The sequence below is a fragment of the Schistocerca nitens genome, chromosome 2, assembly GCF_023898315.1.
Source record: "Schistocerca nitens isolate TAMUIC-IGC-003100 chromosome 2, iqSchNite1.1, whole genome shotgun sequence".
NCBI lineage: Eukaryota > Metazoa > Arthropoda > Insecta > Orthoptera > Acrididae > Schistocerca > Schistocerca nitens.
This window is the reverse complement of record NC_064615.1, coordinates 353,178,751-353,196,806: the sequence shown is the minus strand read 5'-3', so window position 1 is coordinate 353,196,806 and position 18,056 is coordinate 353,178,751. Positions and strand designations below refer to the sequence as shown.

The 18,056-nt window shown below is 36.5% G+C and overlaps 1 protein-coding gene across 1 annotated transcript in view; it reads left to right on the top strand.

Moving 5' to 3' along the window:
* LOC126236168 (vacuolar protein sorting-associated protein 11 homolog) overlaps positions 1 to 18,056 on the top strand; it is a 193,588-nt gene that overhangs the window by 16,426 nt on the left and 159,106 nt on the right. The window contains exon 3 of the mRNA XM_049945264.1: positions 16,465 to 16,638. Coding sequence (XP_049801221.1) covers positions 16,465 to 16,638 — 174 coding nt within the window. The remainder of the gene's footprint in view (positions 1 to 16,464; positions 16,639 to 18,056) is intronic.

The window sequence follows — 18,056 nt, the reverse complement described above, 5'->3', positions numbered from 1 at the left end:
ACTCTCGTTTGCCTGTTTGCGTATCTGTGGGAAGGTCCATATAGTCGATCAAACTTTTCAGTATTTCTGCATATTGTCTAGCTTTACTTAAGTCACTTTGCAGTTCTTCCCTCACACTTAATTCGAGTCCAGCGTTGCACATTTCAGATGCACTTTCAAGACCGTTGCACTCAGTTCCACAGTCACATGTAGGCCTATGTTGACCGAGATTTGCTTCCACGAAACAACAAGAATGATACCATTTATGTGCCACTACACATATTTGAACACCTTTTATCACTTTTTTTGCACATAGCATACAATTCACTGATGGTAATTTACCAATATTCATGGAGCGATTTGCCACTACATCCATATGCGCCACCATCTTCAAACACAATTCTGACCAGAAAACATAAAAGACTGTCGATTTCGTTTCCCAAGATGATCAATGGAAGAGGGAGCAGAGCTCAATTAAACTAAGAAGAAAACCAGAAGAACAAGAAATAAAAGCAGTCTTGTAGAATACAAAGGGAATAAAAAGTGCTCTTAACCTAACACCAACAGACATTGTGCAAAACTCGGATCTTCCAGTTCTAACATGAACCTTCCTGATAGATAGCTGGCAACATAAAGATTTCTACAATTTTCACCTAATGGCAAAGAAGGGAGAAAGAGGATGGCCCTTGGGAGGAGTATCTATCCTACTGAAACCCTGGATGACCCCCACAAAAAATAAAAAAAAAAATCGTAAAACAAGAAAATAGTATGCTAGTAGAAGCCTCAAACATAAATATAATTGCAGCCTATTTCCAACTGCACACAAATGCTGTAGAAATAATTGATGAAATAGTCACACTCATCAAGCAGTGTGACAGCAAACCCACCATTATTGCAGGCGATCATCTCAACTGCAGAATAGGCACACAGAACTATAAAACAAGACTAGTCATTGAAACCCTAGAAGAAGATGGTTTCACGCTGCTGAACGATAGACAGATACCTACATATATATGCCACAATGGGAAAAGCACCATTGATATCGCATTAACAACAGGAGAAATAAAAGGAAGTATTTAACCAATATGGCATGACTCCATCACGTCTATACGAAAACACATTCCAATGAAATAAAAATAAATGTCACATCAGCACCAGCAAGAATGACCCTCCAAATCACACAAAGAAAAATAGATAGAGAAAAATTAACAAACCAGCAAGAACAAATAACACAAATAGAAACTTTAATAGAGGAAGGAAACCTTGAAAAAGCAACAGACAAAAATAGAAGACCTCCTAAAAAATTCAGTGATACAAACAAACCCAGAAACAAGGACGTCAAAAAGATTTTTCGATGCTGAATGCTACAGCAAAAGGAACACTGTTCTAAGAATGCTCCAGACATTAAGAAACCAGCATGATGAGGAAACATGCAAACTTTACACAGCAGAGAAGAAAATCTGCAAAAAAAGCTCATAGAAGAGAAGAAAAAAGAATACATAGAAATAGAAGCAAAAAGAGAAGTGGATGAAGCAGAGCAAGACCATGAAGACTGGCTCATACACCAATTATAGACATGAAGGAATGGGAAGACCACTTCAGTAAGATACTGAACAAACGAGGAATCAAAACACTCCCAAAGAAAGAGAAACAACATCAAACAAAGAAAAAAGACAATGTGTGGGAACCTCTAAGTGAAGAAGATGTAAAAGAAGTAATAAAAACACTGAAGAACAAGAAAGCAGCAGGACCTTATAAAATATATATATATAAGATGTGAAATAGGCTCTCCAACATGTGTGGATCAAACTATTCGACAGATGCCTGGAACTTTGAAGAATTCCGACCCAATAGAGACACTCGATAATAAAAGTTCTCTACATAGGTAGAGGAGACCCAATGGACACAAACAAGTACAGAGGCATAGCCCTGGAAAATATTCTGTTCAAGATGTTTTCAAAGATAATTACACAAAAAATCAAAGCCTGTGTGGACAGTCACCTCCCAGAATGACAAATGGGCTTCATATCTGGAAGATCAACTCTTACAGCAGTCAGGCTTCTTCTAAACAACATCGACAAAGGGCTACAAAAGAAACAAATGTTCTACACAGTGTTCATAGACTTTACCAAAGCCTTTGACCTACTGGAAAGAGATATCATAGTCCGAAAACTGGAAAACACAATGGGAGAAAATAGTGTATGGGCAAGAATAATCAAGTGAATCCTCAAATACAACTTAATCACAATATCAGACAATCTCTCTTTTTTGAACATCATTCTGCAATCGAATGGAGTCTTACAGGGTGGCCCAATGAGCCCTTTGCTGTACATTCTTGCCACTTAAGAAGTACTGCGAATTGGAGAAAATGAAGATGATGTATACATATATGCATACGCTGACGACATAGCCATAGGATCAACAGATATGCAGAAGCTGCAGAAAATCATTGAGAAAATAGATGAATGGTGCAGTGAACACAAACTACACATAAACACAACAAAGGCAGAAATGGTGATTCTCAGAAAAGGAGGCAGAACACCCAAGAATGCGGAAATCAACATCAGACGACAAAAGATAAAAATCTCATCAGACTTTAAATACCTCGGGGTGACATTGCAACCAACAGGCTAACCAAAAAATACAACATAACGTGCAGCCCAAGCAATAATAGCAATACAGGACATCAAAAACATCCTCCTACTCAGTCTAGAAACGGCCATGAAATTATTCAATCCTGGCCTGGCCTATGGTATGGAGGTTATATGGGACCATCTGACAGAAAAAAAGTCCAGAAACACTGTTCTTGTTGTGGTCTTCAGTCCAGAGACTGGTTTGATGCAGCTCTCCATGCTACTCTATCCTGTGCAAGGTTTTTCATCTCCCAGTACCTACTGCAACCTACATCCTACTGAATCTGTTTAATGTATTCCTCTCTTGGTCTCCCTCTACGATTTTTACCCTCCACGCTGCCCTCCAATACTAAATTGGTGATCGCTTGATGCCTCACAATATGCCCTACCAACCGATCCTTTCTTCTAGTCAAGTTGTGCCACAAACTCCTCTTCTCCGCAATTATATTCAATACCTCCTCATTAGTTATGTGATCTACCCATCTAATCTTCAGCATTCTTCTGTAGCACCACATTTTGGAAGCTTCTATTTTCTTCTTGTCTAAACTATTTATCGTCCAGGTTTCACTTCCATACATGGCTACACTCCATACAAAAACCTTCAGAAACTACTTTCAGAAACATCTATACTCGATGTTATCAAATTTCTCTTCTTCAGAAACACTTTCCTTGCCATTGACAGTCTGCATTTTATATCCTCTCTACTTCGACCATCATCAGTTATTTTGCTCCCCAAATAGCAAAACTCCTTTACTACTTTAAGTGTCTCATTTCCGAATCTATTTCCCGCAGCATCACCCGATTTAATTCGACTACATTCCAATATTCTCGTTTTGCTTTTGTTGATGTTCATCTTATATCTTCCTCCCAAGACACGGTCCATTCCATTCAGCTGCTCTTCCAGATCCTTTGCTGTCTCTGACAGAATTACAATGTAATCGGCGAACCTCAAAGTTTTTATTTCTTCTCCATGGATTTTAATTCCAACACCGAATTTTTCTTTTGTTTCCTTTACTGTTTGCTCAAAATACAGATTGAATAACATCGCGGATAGGCTACAACCCTGTCTCACTCCCTTCCCAACCACTGCTTCCCTTTCATGCCCCTTGGCTCTTATAACTGCCATCTGGTTTCTGTACAAATTGTAAAAAACCTTTCACTCCATGTATTTTACCGCTACCACCTTCAGAATTGGAATGAGAGTATTCCACTCACCATTGTCAAAAGCTTTCTTTAAGTCTACAAATGCTAGAAATGTCGGTTTGCCTTTCCTTAATCTATTTTCTAAGATAAGTCGTAGGATCAGTATTGCCTCACGTGTTCCAACATTTCTACGGAATCCAAACTGATCTTCCCCGAAGTCAGCTTGTACCAGTTTTTCCATTTGTCTGTAAAGAATTCTTGTTAGTATTTTCAGCCATGGTTTATTAAACTGATAGTTCGGTAATTTTCACATCTGTCAACACCTGCTTTCTTTGGGATTGAAGTCTGAGGGTATTTCACCTGTCTCATACATCTTGCTCACTAGATGGTAGAGTTTTGTTAGGCCTGGCTTTCCCAAGTAGTTATAATGGAATGTTGTCTAATCCCGGGGCCTTGTTTCGACTTAGGTCTTTCAGTGCTCTGTCAAACTCTTCACGCAGTATCATATCTCCTATTTCATCTTCATCTACATTCTCTTCCATTTCTATAATATTGTCCTCAAGAACATCACCCTTGTTTAGACACTCTATATACTCCTTCCACCTTTATGCCTTCCCTTCTTTGCTTAGAACTGGGTTTCCATCTGAGCTCTTGATATTCATACAAGTGGATCTCTTTTCTCCAAAGGTCTCTTTAATTTTCTTGTAGGCAGTATCTATCTTACCCCTACTGATATGTGCCTCTACATCCTTACATTTACTCCTCTAGCCATCCCTGCTTAGCCATTTTGCACTTCCTGTTGATCTCATTTTATAGACATTTATATTCCTTTTTGCCTCCTTCATTTAGTGCATTTATATATTTCCTCCTTTCATCAATTAAATTCAATATCTATTCTGTTACCCCCTGATATCTAGCCCTTGTCTTTTTGTCTACTTGATCTTCTCTGCCTTCACTGTTTCGTATCTGAAAGCTCACCATTCTTCTTCAACTGTCTCTCTTTCCCCTGTTCTTGTCAATCATTCCCTAATGCTCTCTCTGAAACTTTCTACAGCCTCTGGTTCTTTCAGTTTATCCAGGTCCCATCTTCTTAAATTCCTATGTGTTTGCAGTTTCTTCTGTTTTAGTCTACAGTTCATAACCAATAAATTGTGGTCAGAGTCCACATTTGTCCCTGGAAATGTCTTACAGTTTAAAACCTGGTTCCTAAATCTCTGTCTTACCATTATATAATCTATCTGATACCTACTAGTATCTCCAGGGTTCTTCCATGTATACAACCTTCTTTCATGATTCTTGAACCAAGTGTTAGCTATGATTAAGTTGTGCTCTGTACAAAATTCTACCAGGCGGCTTCCTCTTTCATTTCTTCCCCCCAATCCATATTCACCTACTACATTTCCTTCTCTCCCTTTTACTACTATCGAATGGGTCATTCCATATCATATCACCCAATAAAAAATAAATTTTACACCCACCTCCTTAGATTTTCATGAAATTTGGCTCAAATGGTTCTAATACCATCCTGACAACACCTGCAAATTTTTTTTGCTGTATCTCTTATAGTTTCTTTTTTATAAATTTTTAATGTTTTTATGTTTTGCATTTTCCAAACCTTCGGAAATGGTAAATTTAATTTGTATTCAAAACTTTAAAATTGCTTATCTTAAAAACTCTTTTAGATAACATCATGAATTTTTGCAGCAAGTTTATTTATTATACATATTTGAAGATAAAAATGATACTCTTAAAATATATTAATATTTTCTATGAAAAAAAAATATATATATATATGTATTTTTTTTCTTTTTTTTAACGGATGTTTTGTTTTATAAGAATTGCAATATCTAGAGTCTCAGACCTGATAGAATGCTCAAATTTGTTTTAATTTACTCTTAAACATATAGGCTACTTGATAAAACAAAAATAATGATGGCTTTTAACGTGTTTATTAATTATAGTAGATTACATTAGAATTATGTACAAAGATAGTGGTCTTATAACACTTATGTATAACCCAACTGATTGCTTGAAACATTGAATTTTTTGAGTAATTTTGTCTTTTTAATAAGTTTTTCCACATCCAAGAGCTTTCAGTTCTTTTGATACAGTCTTTTTTGAAGTAATACATTCTTCCAGTGCCGCTTGATTGAGGTGCGTCTACTACACAGACTATGTGCTCCAAAGGCACTATGCAAGAATCTTCTCTTTCAGCCCAATAAAATGATGCAGCTAGTCCTGAAGGATGTAGAAATAGAATTTCTGCATCTTCTTCATCATTGAATATTGTTTTTACCTGTCCAAAGTACCAGTTACCATCATGATTTGCATGGTTCAACACGAACCCAATCAGAAGAAGAATGGAAAGAAAAGACTAAGGAGGGTTTTACACTATCTGTAGTCCTTCTAATTTCAAGGTTGTTTGTTGGAAGTGGTTTGAAGTTATGAAAACTTCTTGTTCCAGGAATGGTTCGGGTTGCTGAAAAAACGTTTTTCTAGTTTTAACCATAGCAAATCAGCTTCTTTTTTGTCAATAAAGTGAAAATGAATGTTTTTAATATTTTTTTCACAAAACTTGTACACATCGATTGCTGTCATTATTTGTTCTTCATCCGAAAGCTGTAGACTGGCTTTCCTTAAAATTCTTTTAATAGTTCCTCCTAGGCCATCACAAATTGACTTCCCATGACTTGTTGCAAAAAAAGAGTGTTGGGCCTTCATATTAAAGTCTCTCAAGTGTTCAGTCAAATTTTTAAAATTGTTTCTATTTTTGTACTGCCCAGCACAACCATCTGTAAAGTAGTGAACTGAGTCAATGTCAGTATTATGTAATGACAGCCACTTTGTAATTTCTTTTTGTACAAAGTTAACAAAACCAGTGTCATGTTCTTGGTCATCACTAATAAAACAGTGGTTGGAACCAAAAACATTGTTTTCCTCATTTCCTAGGAAAATTCCAACTGGGTGCAGAGTACAACCACCTCTATTCCAGTGGTAACTTTGGATCTCATTTTGTTTAACAAAGGAATAATTTTTACTGAAATCCATCACAATAATTGCTGTTTTGGGTGGTGGCTCTTCTTTCAATCTTTTAAAGGCTGCTGATTGGGATTTTGCTATAAACGAGTGCGTGGTGAGCTTTTCCAATTACCTAACCAATAAAGAAATGTAGTCTTCAACACTGATAGACTGTTTGATCATTTCTGCCCTGTCTGTGTTAACCCACTGACTGATTACAATTTCTTCTTCTAAATCATAATCTTCACTTAGTTTTTCAGTTAAGTACTCAGTTAGTGCAGCATTTGCAGGACTGCTGTTGCAATGATGTAGCATGCAGTTTTGGTTTTCCGTGTTGCACACAAGCATCTTAATTAGGTCTTTATAAGATTCTTCAATTTTCACAGCATCCAATAATAGTTTAACATTCTGGTGGATACTGCATACACATACAGTGTGTGTGCCTGCAGCACCAGCAAGGATACACCATTTAGGTCTCAAGAAACAAAATTTTGAAAATCTTACTTCTACCTCGGGATTATCCCATTTGAAAGAATAATAGAGTTCTCTGAAGTTACACAAAATGAGTCTTTTTTGCATGTACACATTTTTTTGAACACTTACTTTGTCTTTTGTTCCAGGTAGCACTCTGGAACATTCATCCTTTTCATAAAAATCTGTTACAAGTCTTACTGTATTTTCAGAAAGAGTTTTATCTTTTTTTGGACCAGGAGTTTCCAAAATACCCTTTTCAGATTTTAGCTTTCCAGCTTGTCGCACCATGTACTCACTTACATTAAATTCTTTCATCACTTTATTTCGACTACAAGAATCTGGAGCCAAGGTCAGAATCTGGATTTTTCTAGACCTCCAACAGATGACATGTTCTCTTTCATAAGAGAAATCATTACATCAAAATCCTTTGCTTTCTTGTATCTTCTTCGTCATCATCAGAACTTGGTGCATCATATTTTAATGCTTTTGAAACCGCCTTTTTTGCAGTCTTTTCAATACTACTAACCTTCCTTTTAAAATAAGACCCTTTACTTTGTTCTGACAAGCCATGAAGCTTTATCGGTGTTAAACCTAAATTATCAAGAGCAATGTTTGTTTGTACGAGGGATTCATTTCTGGATTCCAATGATTCTAATTCAACCATGACTTCATCAACTGTTTCACTTTCATTGACTTCAACTCTTAATTTTTCCTCACAAAAGTTGCGGCATGTTGAGCAAAGCTTTTGTCCAGGTTTTATGCTACTATTTTTTGTCAGTAATTGTTTAGAAAGATCCAAGCCTACACTTCTCAACGACTTTTGATGGGCTTTTTATGTTTTTTTTAGTGGGTCTACACATGTTGTTCGATACTTTTCAAAAACATTTAAAAAGTAGTAGCTGTGGTGTGAACATATATTCTTAAATTCACACAGATTAATTCCAGATCGTAAGTGGATCAAATTTTTTTCTTCCTCACTCAATTCAGGTACCGGTTGTAACTTTTTTGAAGGTGTGTAGGTTGTTTGGAAACAGTCAGATTTTTTAAATAACCCTACGCTACAGGTTTCAATATCTGACATACTGATTTCACTTTTGGTCTGATTACTGTTCTGGTTACTTTTATAGGATATTGGAAAAGAATCTCTGTAACTAAGTAACAGTACTTACTGAAAGTTCGAATAAATTTAATAAAATACTATCCAAGCACTATTTAACACTGTAATAAGTTTTTACTTCAAAACACAGGAATAACAAAACAAAATCCAAGCATACATTGTTACTCCAAGAAGACAAAAACTTATTTTTGGTGTCTAAGTTACTTGGTACTTTTTATTTTTAAAATATAATTAATATTATTTAAAAAATTAGATAACTATTGAACCGGTTAAAAAGCCAACATAATTTTTCTTTTCTCTAATAGCCTATACAATTAAGAGTATTTTAAAACAAATTTGAGCTTTCTATCAGGTCTGAGACTCTAGATATTGCAGTTTTTGTAAAACTAAACAAAAAAAAAAAAAAACCAACAACTACTTGTAATTTTTTTCCATTTGGAAGATTTTAATATATCTTTATGGTAATTTTTTTAACATTTAGATATAATACACAAACTTATTCCGAAATTTCATACTGATATCTTGAGTATTCTGTAACATACAAATTTTTTTAGTTGTGAGGACACGTTTAAGTTACGTTTTCCGACTGCTGAAACAACGCCAAATCTAAAAACTTTAAAAATTTATAAAAAAAAACTATAAGAGATAGAGCAGAAAAATTTTACAAGTGCTTTCAGGATGATAAAAGAAGTAATTGTACCAAGTTTCATCAAAATCTGACATAGTTGGTGTCAAGGCCTGGGTGACTTGACATGGAATGACCCGAATTCCAGTCACCCATGACTATTAAATTTTCGCCTCCCTTCACTATCTGAATAATTTCTTTTATCTCATCATACATTTCATCAATATCTTCGTCATCTGTGGAGATAGTTGGCATATAAACTTGTACTACTGTGGTAGGCATGGGCTTCGAATCTATCTTGGCCACAATAATGCATTCACTATGCTGTTTGTAGTAGCTTCCAGCATTCCTATTTTCCTATTCATTATTAAACCTACTCCTACATTACCCCTATTTGATTTTGTATTTATAACTCTGTATTCACGTGACCAGAAGTCTTGTTCCTCCTGCCATTGAACTTCACTAATTCCCACTAGATCTAACTTTAACCTATCCATTTCCCATTTTAAATTTTCCAACCTACCTGCCCGATTAAGGGATCTGAGATTCCACTCTCTGATCCATAGAATGCCAGTTTTCTTTCTCCTGATAACAATGTCCTCCTGAGTAGTTCCCACCCGGAGATCCGAATGGGGGACTATTTTACCAGAAACACTAGAAAAGGTAAAATCGACTTATCTAAAAAGAGCGCTAGGCCTCTCAAAGACAGCAAGATCTAGACTAGTGTACCTGCTAGCAAGAGAGACATTCCTAATTGAAGACATCAAACTTTGTTATATGATGCCACACACCAGAGCTTCCAGAAATCAACTGAAGATCATAGAGGATAAACGAGAAAAAGTATGGCCAGAGTTCTATGGCATCGAAGCAATGACGAACCGCTCATGGACAGCACCAAACTTCGAACTGCGACATGTCGTAACTAGACTATCTGATCATGGCTTTCATCATGTAATTTGCAAAAACAAAACTTATCACGACCCAACCACAACATGTGTATGTGAACTGTGTAACAAAGCCTGTGAACGATATCACATAGAACTGTGCAGTAAAAGAGTGAAATCTATAAATGAATATGCAAAAATGTAAATGTAAAATGTTAAGCAAAGTAACTGTATATGACTATTTGGCTGCAATTTTATTAAATAAAATTAAACTATTAGTACTAAATCAGTGATCAAACAATGAAAATTTTGTAAAACTACAGAGGACATACAAACTCATGTCTAGTAGATACAACAACAAAATCTGAACCAGAAATGTAAAAGTATGGCAGTATAATAAAACTGCCTGAATAGATACACTTTACATTACTTTTTATGACAAAAGTGCCAAGAGTTCAAATTAAACTTTGAGAGAAATTTCTGGTAGAATGTGAAATACTTACAGATATCAAATTAAGTGACTAAAAAATACCAGAACAGGAGAGGAAAGTTTGAGGACCACAGTGATCCGGCTGAGGGAAAAAACTATACAAATGCTGAAAAGTAATGCCTCTAATTTTTTTTATTCTGCCCTCAATATCAATTTTTTTTATATACTGATGCGTTTTGCAACCCTCTTCTGCTAGGACTGATGAACATGGCAGTGTGTGTAACATAACTATGTTGATGCGTGGACAACAGTGTGCTGTAGTCAAATTTATCATGGCAGAAAATGTGCCACCAACTGAAACCTGTAGAATAATGAAAGCTTTGCATTGTGCTGAAGGTGTTGACATCAGTAATGTGCAATGTTAGGTTCTTTGGGCTCATAATGAAGGACGTGGTGGTGCTAACGTTGACATGCGTGACACGAGTTCAGAGTGGATGACCACGTGTGACAACCAACAAGACTCACTGGAATCGTGTTGATGAACTCGTCAGAGAACATCATTGAATGACACAGATACAGCTCTCAGGTAAGTATGACATGTTGTGAGAACATGTACAGGCCATCATTGCAGAACTGCAGTACAGAAGAGTGTGTGCATGATGAGTGCCTCAAATGTTCACTTCTGAGGAATAGAGGAGATTGGATATGTGTCAACAATTTCTATTGCATTCTGAGTCTGAGGGTGATGAGTTTCTTAACAACACTGTTACAGATGATGAAAATTGTGTTCACCAATTTGTCTCCAAAAACAAGAGATCATCAAAGGAGTTCTGCCACGAACGCTCACTAATGCCAAAAAAGTTCAAGAACATGCCATCAGCAGGCAAAGTCATTCTCACAGTGTTCTGCGATGTTCAAAGTGTGGCACAGTTGGAATTATGCGTAAAGGCACCACCATAAACTCTGCAAGGTACAGCGAGACCGTAAGAAAACTGAAAGCCGAATTCAAAGACTTCCTCCATACATAGAGCAGCCTCTCCTTCAACATGACAATGGCAGACCACAAACAAGTCCTGCAACATCTGCAGCAGTCCGATGCCCTGGGTTCACTGTCATCAGATCATCCTCCATACAGTCCCAAGTAGCCACATTTGATTTTCACGTTTCCAAAACTTAAAGAACACTCTCTAGGCTGTGCTTTGATAGTGATGAAGTGATGCAAGCAGAGGTGAGGTTGTGGCTCTTTCAACAAGGTCAAACATTCTACAGTGATGGTATCAACAAACTGGTCTTTCATTGGGAGAAATTTGGTTGTTGCTAATGTGTATCTATCGTGAAATAAATACAGTCGGACAATGGAAAATCCAGGCTGGAATAATGATAATACATCAAGGTGACAAAAGTCATGCGATACCTCCTAATATCACGTTGGACCTCGTTTTGCCCGGTTTAGTGCAGCAGCTTGATGTGGCATTGACTCAACAAGTCCGCTGCAGAAATATTGAGCCACGCTGCCTCTATAGCCCTCCATAATTGTGGAAGTGTTACCAGTGCAGGATTTTGTACACAAATCTATCTCTTGATTATGCCCTGTAAATGTTCAATGGGGTTCATGTTGGGTGATTTGGGTGGCCAAACCATTTGCTTGAATTATCCAGAATATTCTTCAAACCAATCATGAACAGATGTGGACTGGTGACATGGCACATTGTCATCCATAAAAATTGCAGCACTGTTAGGGAAGATGAAGCACGTGAATGGCTGCAAATGGTCTCCAAGTAGCTGAACACAACCATTTCAAGTTGGTCATCATTTCAATTGGACCAGAGGACCCAGTCCATTCTATGTAAACACAGTTCACAGGATTATGGATCCACCACCGGTTTGCACAGTGGCTTCAACCCTACCATCAGTTTTTACCATCTGAAATTAGGACTCATCTGACCAGGTCATGGTTTTCCTGTTGTCTAGGCATCCAGCTGATATGGTCGTGAGCCCAGGAGAGGCACTGCAAGCGACATTGTGCTGTTAGAAAAGACATTCGCATTAGTTGCCTGCTGCCATAATGCTGAATTTCACTGCACTGTCATAATGGCTACATTTGTCATATATCCCACATTGATTTCTGCTGTTATTTCAGGCAGTGTTGCTTGTTTGTTAGCACTCACAACTTTGTGCCAACACTGCGGGTCTCGGTCATTAATTGAAGGCCGTTGGCCACTGTGTTGTACGTGGTGATAGGTAATGTCTGAAATGTGTCATTCTCAGCACACTCTTGATGCTGTGGATCTCGGAATATGGAATTTCCTAATGATTCATGAAATGGAATGTTCCACATGTCTAGCTCCGACTAGCATTCTGTGTTCAAAGTCTGTTAATTCCAGATTTGCGATCATAATCACGTAGGGAACCTTTTCGCATGAATCACCTGAGTACAAGTGAAAGCTCCGCCAATGCACTGCCCCTTTTATACTGCCATCTGTACATGTGCACGTCACTCTAGACCTGAAGAATAAAATGTAGAATATTAATGAAATGTCTTTTATTCGAAAAGATTTAAGACTTTTCACATAAAAAATTTAGAAGCGTTACTTTTCAGCACTCCCTTGTCTATGACATTAGGAAATTCTAAGGCTACGTATGTAGTGTGTATAAGAGCAGACTCTCAAAAAATGACTTAAACCTTGTCATATCAGTAAAAATCAGAATAATTGGTTTAAAGAAATTAATGAAGACCAAAACAAAATTGGCATTCATGATGAAATCGGTCAAGGTAACTCAAAATCCAATTCTCTAACTCTCAAAAACAAATTTGCTGAGAAGCCCACTCGACAAAATGCAGCAGCAACTGAAGAATATTAGAAGAAACACATTGAAAACACAAAAATATGTTGGGATGCTAAGTAAGTTCAAACACGCTCCTCAGTTGGGCGTATTGAGGAAACAACTAAAAAGAAGTGCTTGCTATCTTACCTGTGGAAGCTGAAAAGAAGGAAAGATAGACAATGAGATAACTGGCAAAAGAGAGGGAGTATAAAAGATGGAACTGATTGTGTTTCTGTTGAAATAAAAGTAAGGAGTATTTAATGATGGAATATTGATGGGAGAAAGGTGAGGTATGGAGTGGGGGCAGAGAGCAATTTTTTTTTTGGGGGGGGGGGGGGAGGGGAGAGAAACAATGGAGGAGGTCATAGGTAGCAAAGGTCGTGAAGAGGTATAAAAAAAACTGTGTGGTGGACCTGGACTTATCCATCATGAGCAATGTTCTTAACGGCTGAACTTTCCAGGCATCTGTCAAGATATTGTGGCAAAATGACTTTAGTCACAGCCTTTCTCTTCAGTATCCTTTCTTCCGGGAGTGCTGATCCAATAAGTATGGAGGAGAACTTCTGTAAAGTTTCTTAGGTTAGAGAGGTATTGGTGAAAGTAAAGCTGAGACATGAGGACGAGCTGTAAATTGTTTTGAATTATCTTAGTTGGTAACAGCATTGTCTATGAAATGCAAAACTCTGGGTTTGAGACCCGATCTGATAGATTCTGCAGGGAAGTTTCAAAACCGAGCAAATTGTGCTGCAGAATTAAAGATTCATTCTTGAAGGTGTTCAGTTTATGTATAGGAAGAGGAGTGGGAAACTTATATCAAATGATAAACATGTTTTTGTGCCTAATAAAGTCAAGAAGTGTTGTAGAAGCTCATAATTACTGATGGGATCAGCTTGTATAATATTATTAATTATTTGGATGTTTGAGCTGTGCTCCAAAAAATACATTTATTTTAACATGTAGTAATTAATTCAAAGTGTATGGTTTGACTGACTACTTTGAATATTTGAAGTGTAAATGTCTCTTTAAATGTCTGCACATGTTTGTTTAGGCTATTCTGAGGCTCTGTTCTTTCAATTCACAATATCTCCTCAAGGATTTGTCTTGTTATTTTGATCCAATAATAACTTTACCTTGTAACTGTTGGTTCATCACTATTTGTTGATTTACTTACATGCATTTCTAGAAGAACAGTCACTGTTGATGATCCACAGCTCTATGAAATACTTCAGAATTAATTTGCTGGCTGCAAATATATTGACATCAGTTTGATTTTGTAATTCTTATTTTCAGTATATTTGTAATTTAAAGTTATAAGAAGGCAGAATGTCTGGCCAACACTTGCCTTCAAGGGACAAAATTTTAAGTAGGCCAACTGCTAATAGACAAACATAAAATTACAAAATTATCTCATATCCTTCTGACTGGTAGTTCCTTCCTTATAGAGGAAAGAATGATAAGTAAGGATATATCAGTAAGGAGGGATAAGTCACTAAAGCCCTCGGAGGTGAGGGACTCCCTTGTTTTGAGGATGCCATGATACAGACTTGGGTTCATAATGATACTTTGCTTTATGTCATTGCGGTCTTGGTACTTAGTTATGTTCCATTCTGACTTTCCTTTCTATATGCTCACTGCTTTTTGGCTTGTTGTTTGAATATTTGCTGACAGTCAGGTGGTTAACTTTCATAGAATCTGAGTACATTCAATAACTTCTGCTTCTTTATACCTATTCTACAGTATTCTTTCCATACATTGTTATCTTTTTAAAGTATCCTTTGTTTTCAGTCCCAGTTGCACATTTTTTTAATACAGTATGACTAGTTTCAATCTTTCAATCTCCCTGGACCATCTCCAGATCTAAAAACTATTATTTTGCAAAATTTAGATGAGTATTTTATATAGCTGTGAAATTTTTCATGTATATTTGTGTCAGCAACCTGTTCTGTCTGTATCGAAACCACACCCAGTTGTGATATGAAACTGTGGTCCATGTTTTAAATAGGCATCTGGTGGAGGTAAGGGAGAAAAATTGGACTGAGGAGGTATTGGGAAAGGGGAAGGAAGCCAGGGAGGAGGAGTGGGGAGAATGTAATGAGCATAGTGGATTTACATTCGATAAAACATTGTATTAACTCTTGTAGAGTGCACAACTGCCAAGCACAAGCAAATCCAATTAACTATAACTGTCGCATCCTGTTCCCTGCAATTTTAGTTGGTTCACATAGTTTCACTTTTATAATGTTACTGTTTTATGCCTTTTATAAATTTATAATTCCTTTTAATATTTTAAGACATTTAATTCAATTTTAGTAACTTCATGTAATTCAGCATGAATAATTTTACTATTTTATACCTTTTACAGTGTGCACAGGCATTGTTCTAGTCTTAACATGTTATCGATAATTTTTATGCTATTTTACTTTTTATAATTTCAGCGTAACACTCCCTCTTCCACACAAGTTTGTACAATCTTATATCTAATGTAAATTTGTCATGCTCACGACAACCCTCCCTTTGTTTTCACACTCTTAATGTTTTAATGATAACTTTTACATAATTTCACCTTTTAAAATTCTTTCTTTCTATACATTTTTCTACGATGTTATACCGAATGTAAATCTGATGTGTTCATGACACACCTCCTCATTTTTACACACAGTTAATATTTCAACAAAAAATTCATAATATTACTTTTTATTGTTTTAGGGTAAGACACTCGTTTTATACAAAGCACAATAATGTTTTACTGACTGTAAATCCATTACACTCATAACATCCCTTCTATTTCCCCTTCCTGCCTTCTTTCCCCTTTCCCAATACCCCCCTCACTCCACTTTTACTCCCCTCCGCTCTCTCCATTTTGCCTCTCTCCACTCCCTCCACCAGCAGCCTATTTAAAACATGGACCACCACCGTTGCTTACCACAATACTCTGATGTATGGTTCCGATACAGATACAATGGTTGCTGATGCAACTGCACAGGTAATCTCTGCAGCTGTGTAAAATTGTAAAGTAATAGATAATACGTTTAATGTTACTTTTTATTTTAGATCTGAAAGTGAGCCAGGGAGATAGAAACTAGTCATACTATGTAAAAACCTACAACTGTGACTGAAAATAAACAAGATTTTAAAATTGTTTTAAATATTATTACAGTTTGCGACTCTTTTGTGGTGAATATGTTGGCAATACAGGATTTTCACTTACTCATTTTGACTCCCAAAGAAGGATCCTTGTTCTAACATGGATACCAATGTCTCTTTTTGTGCTGTTGATATGACACGTCATCTGGTCCCTCCCTTTATAATTAAGTGTTCTTTTACCAATATTCCAGGACAGAAAAATTACTGCATCTACTAGTGGCCATGGGCATCTTGTATTTGGAGACTCTGAAGGAAATATTCATTTAGTAAGCCGCTTGTTTCATGTGACTTCTTTCCGAGCACATGAACTGACTGTTAATTTTGCAGAGCAGCTACGACATTCTGCTATACTTGTTACTGTTGGGGTAAGTGAAACAGAAGTTTCAAAATTTACCATTGGCAATTACTATAAATTAATTTTTGTGTGTAACCATCTTCAAGTGTAATATGGAGAATGGTAAAGTATCACTATTCTGATGTGTCAAATTGCAGGTAACAAGTTCTTTGTACTATATAGAGTTGGACTTATAAAGATATATAGGCTTGATATTTACTTTCATCCTGAAGCATTGGTGGTTCCTTAGAGACAATCATGTTGCAGAGAAAGAAATGGGTGAAAAACAGGACCTGGCAGAAATCTGTGCATAACACAGAAGATATTGAATTTTATTGATGAAAAAGGAAAATATAAATATGTAAACTGTAGAAGCATAAATGAGTAGGAGAAAGATAGATGCTGGCTGTAGGAAAACTAAAGAAACCTGTGGAGGAAAGAGAAGCATCTGTATAAATATCATGAGCTTAGGTTGCAAGCCAGTACTGAACAAATAAAGGAAGGCTGAAAGGTTGAAGGACACAATATAAGGGCTGTACAGGAGAAATGAACTTGAATACAATATTGTAGAAAGGAAGGTGTAAGCAGATGAAGATAATGGGAGATGTGGTATGTGAGCACAGGAACACCTAACTCAAAAAAAGGTCCATGGAGTAGATGACATTCCCTCAGAGTTATTGAAATCCTTGGGAGAGCCAGTCATAAGTAAACTATTCCACTTGGTGTGTAAGATATCTGAGTCGTGCAAAATACCCCCTGACTTAAAGAAGAATGTAATAATTCTAAGCTCAAAAATGCAGATGGTTACAGGCATGAGTATTACTGAATTATTGGTTTAACAAGCGTTTGCTACAAAATATGGTCATAAGTTATTTACAAAGGATGGAAAAACTGGCAGAAGCAAAAATCAGGGAAGATGAGTTTCAGTTCTGTAGAAGAGTAAGAACATATGAGACAATACTGACCTTACTACTTTTCTTAGAAAATATGTTGATGAAAGAGAAACCTACATTTATAACATTTGTATATTTAGAGAAAGCTTATACAGTGTTGACCGGAATACACTCTGAAATTCTGAAGGTAAGAGACATAAAATTCAGGGATAGAAAAGTTATCAACAACTTGTATAGAAACCAAACTGAAATTAAAGGAGTTGAAGGACAGAAAAGGAAACCAGTAGTTGAGATGGGAGGGAGACAGTTTGAGAAGTGGTATTGGAAACCAATGGGAAGTTTGGAAAGGGAATTAATGTCCAAGAAGAAATAAAAACTACAAGGTTTACTGATGACATTATAATTCAATCATTGATGGCAAAGGACTTGGAAGAACAGTTGAACAGAATGGATAATGCCTCGAAAATACATTATAATGTGAATATCATCTGAAGGAAAATGGAATGTTGTTGAACTAAATCAGGCGATGCTAAGGCAACTAGTTAGGAAATGAGAC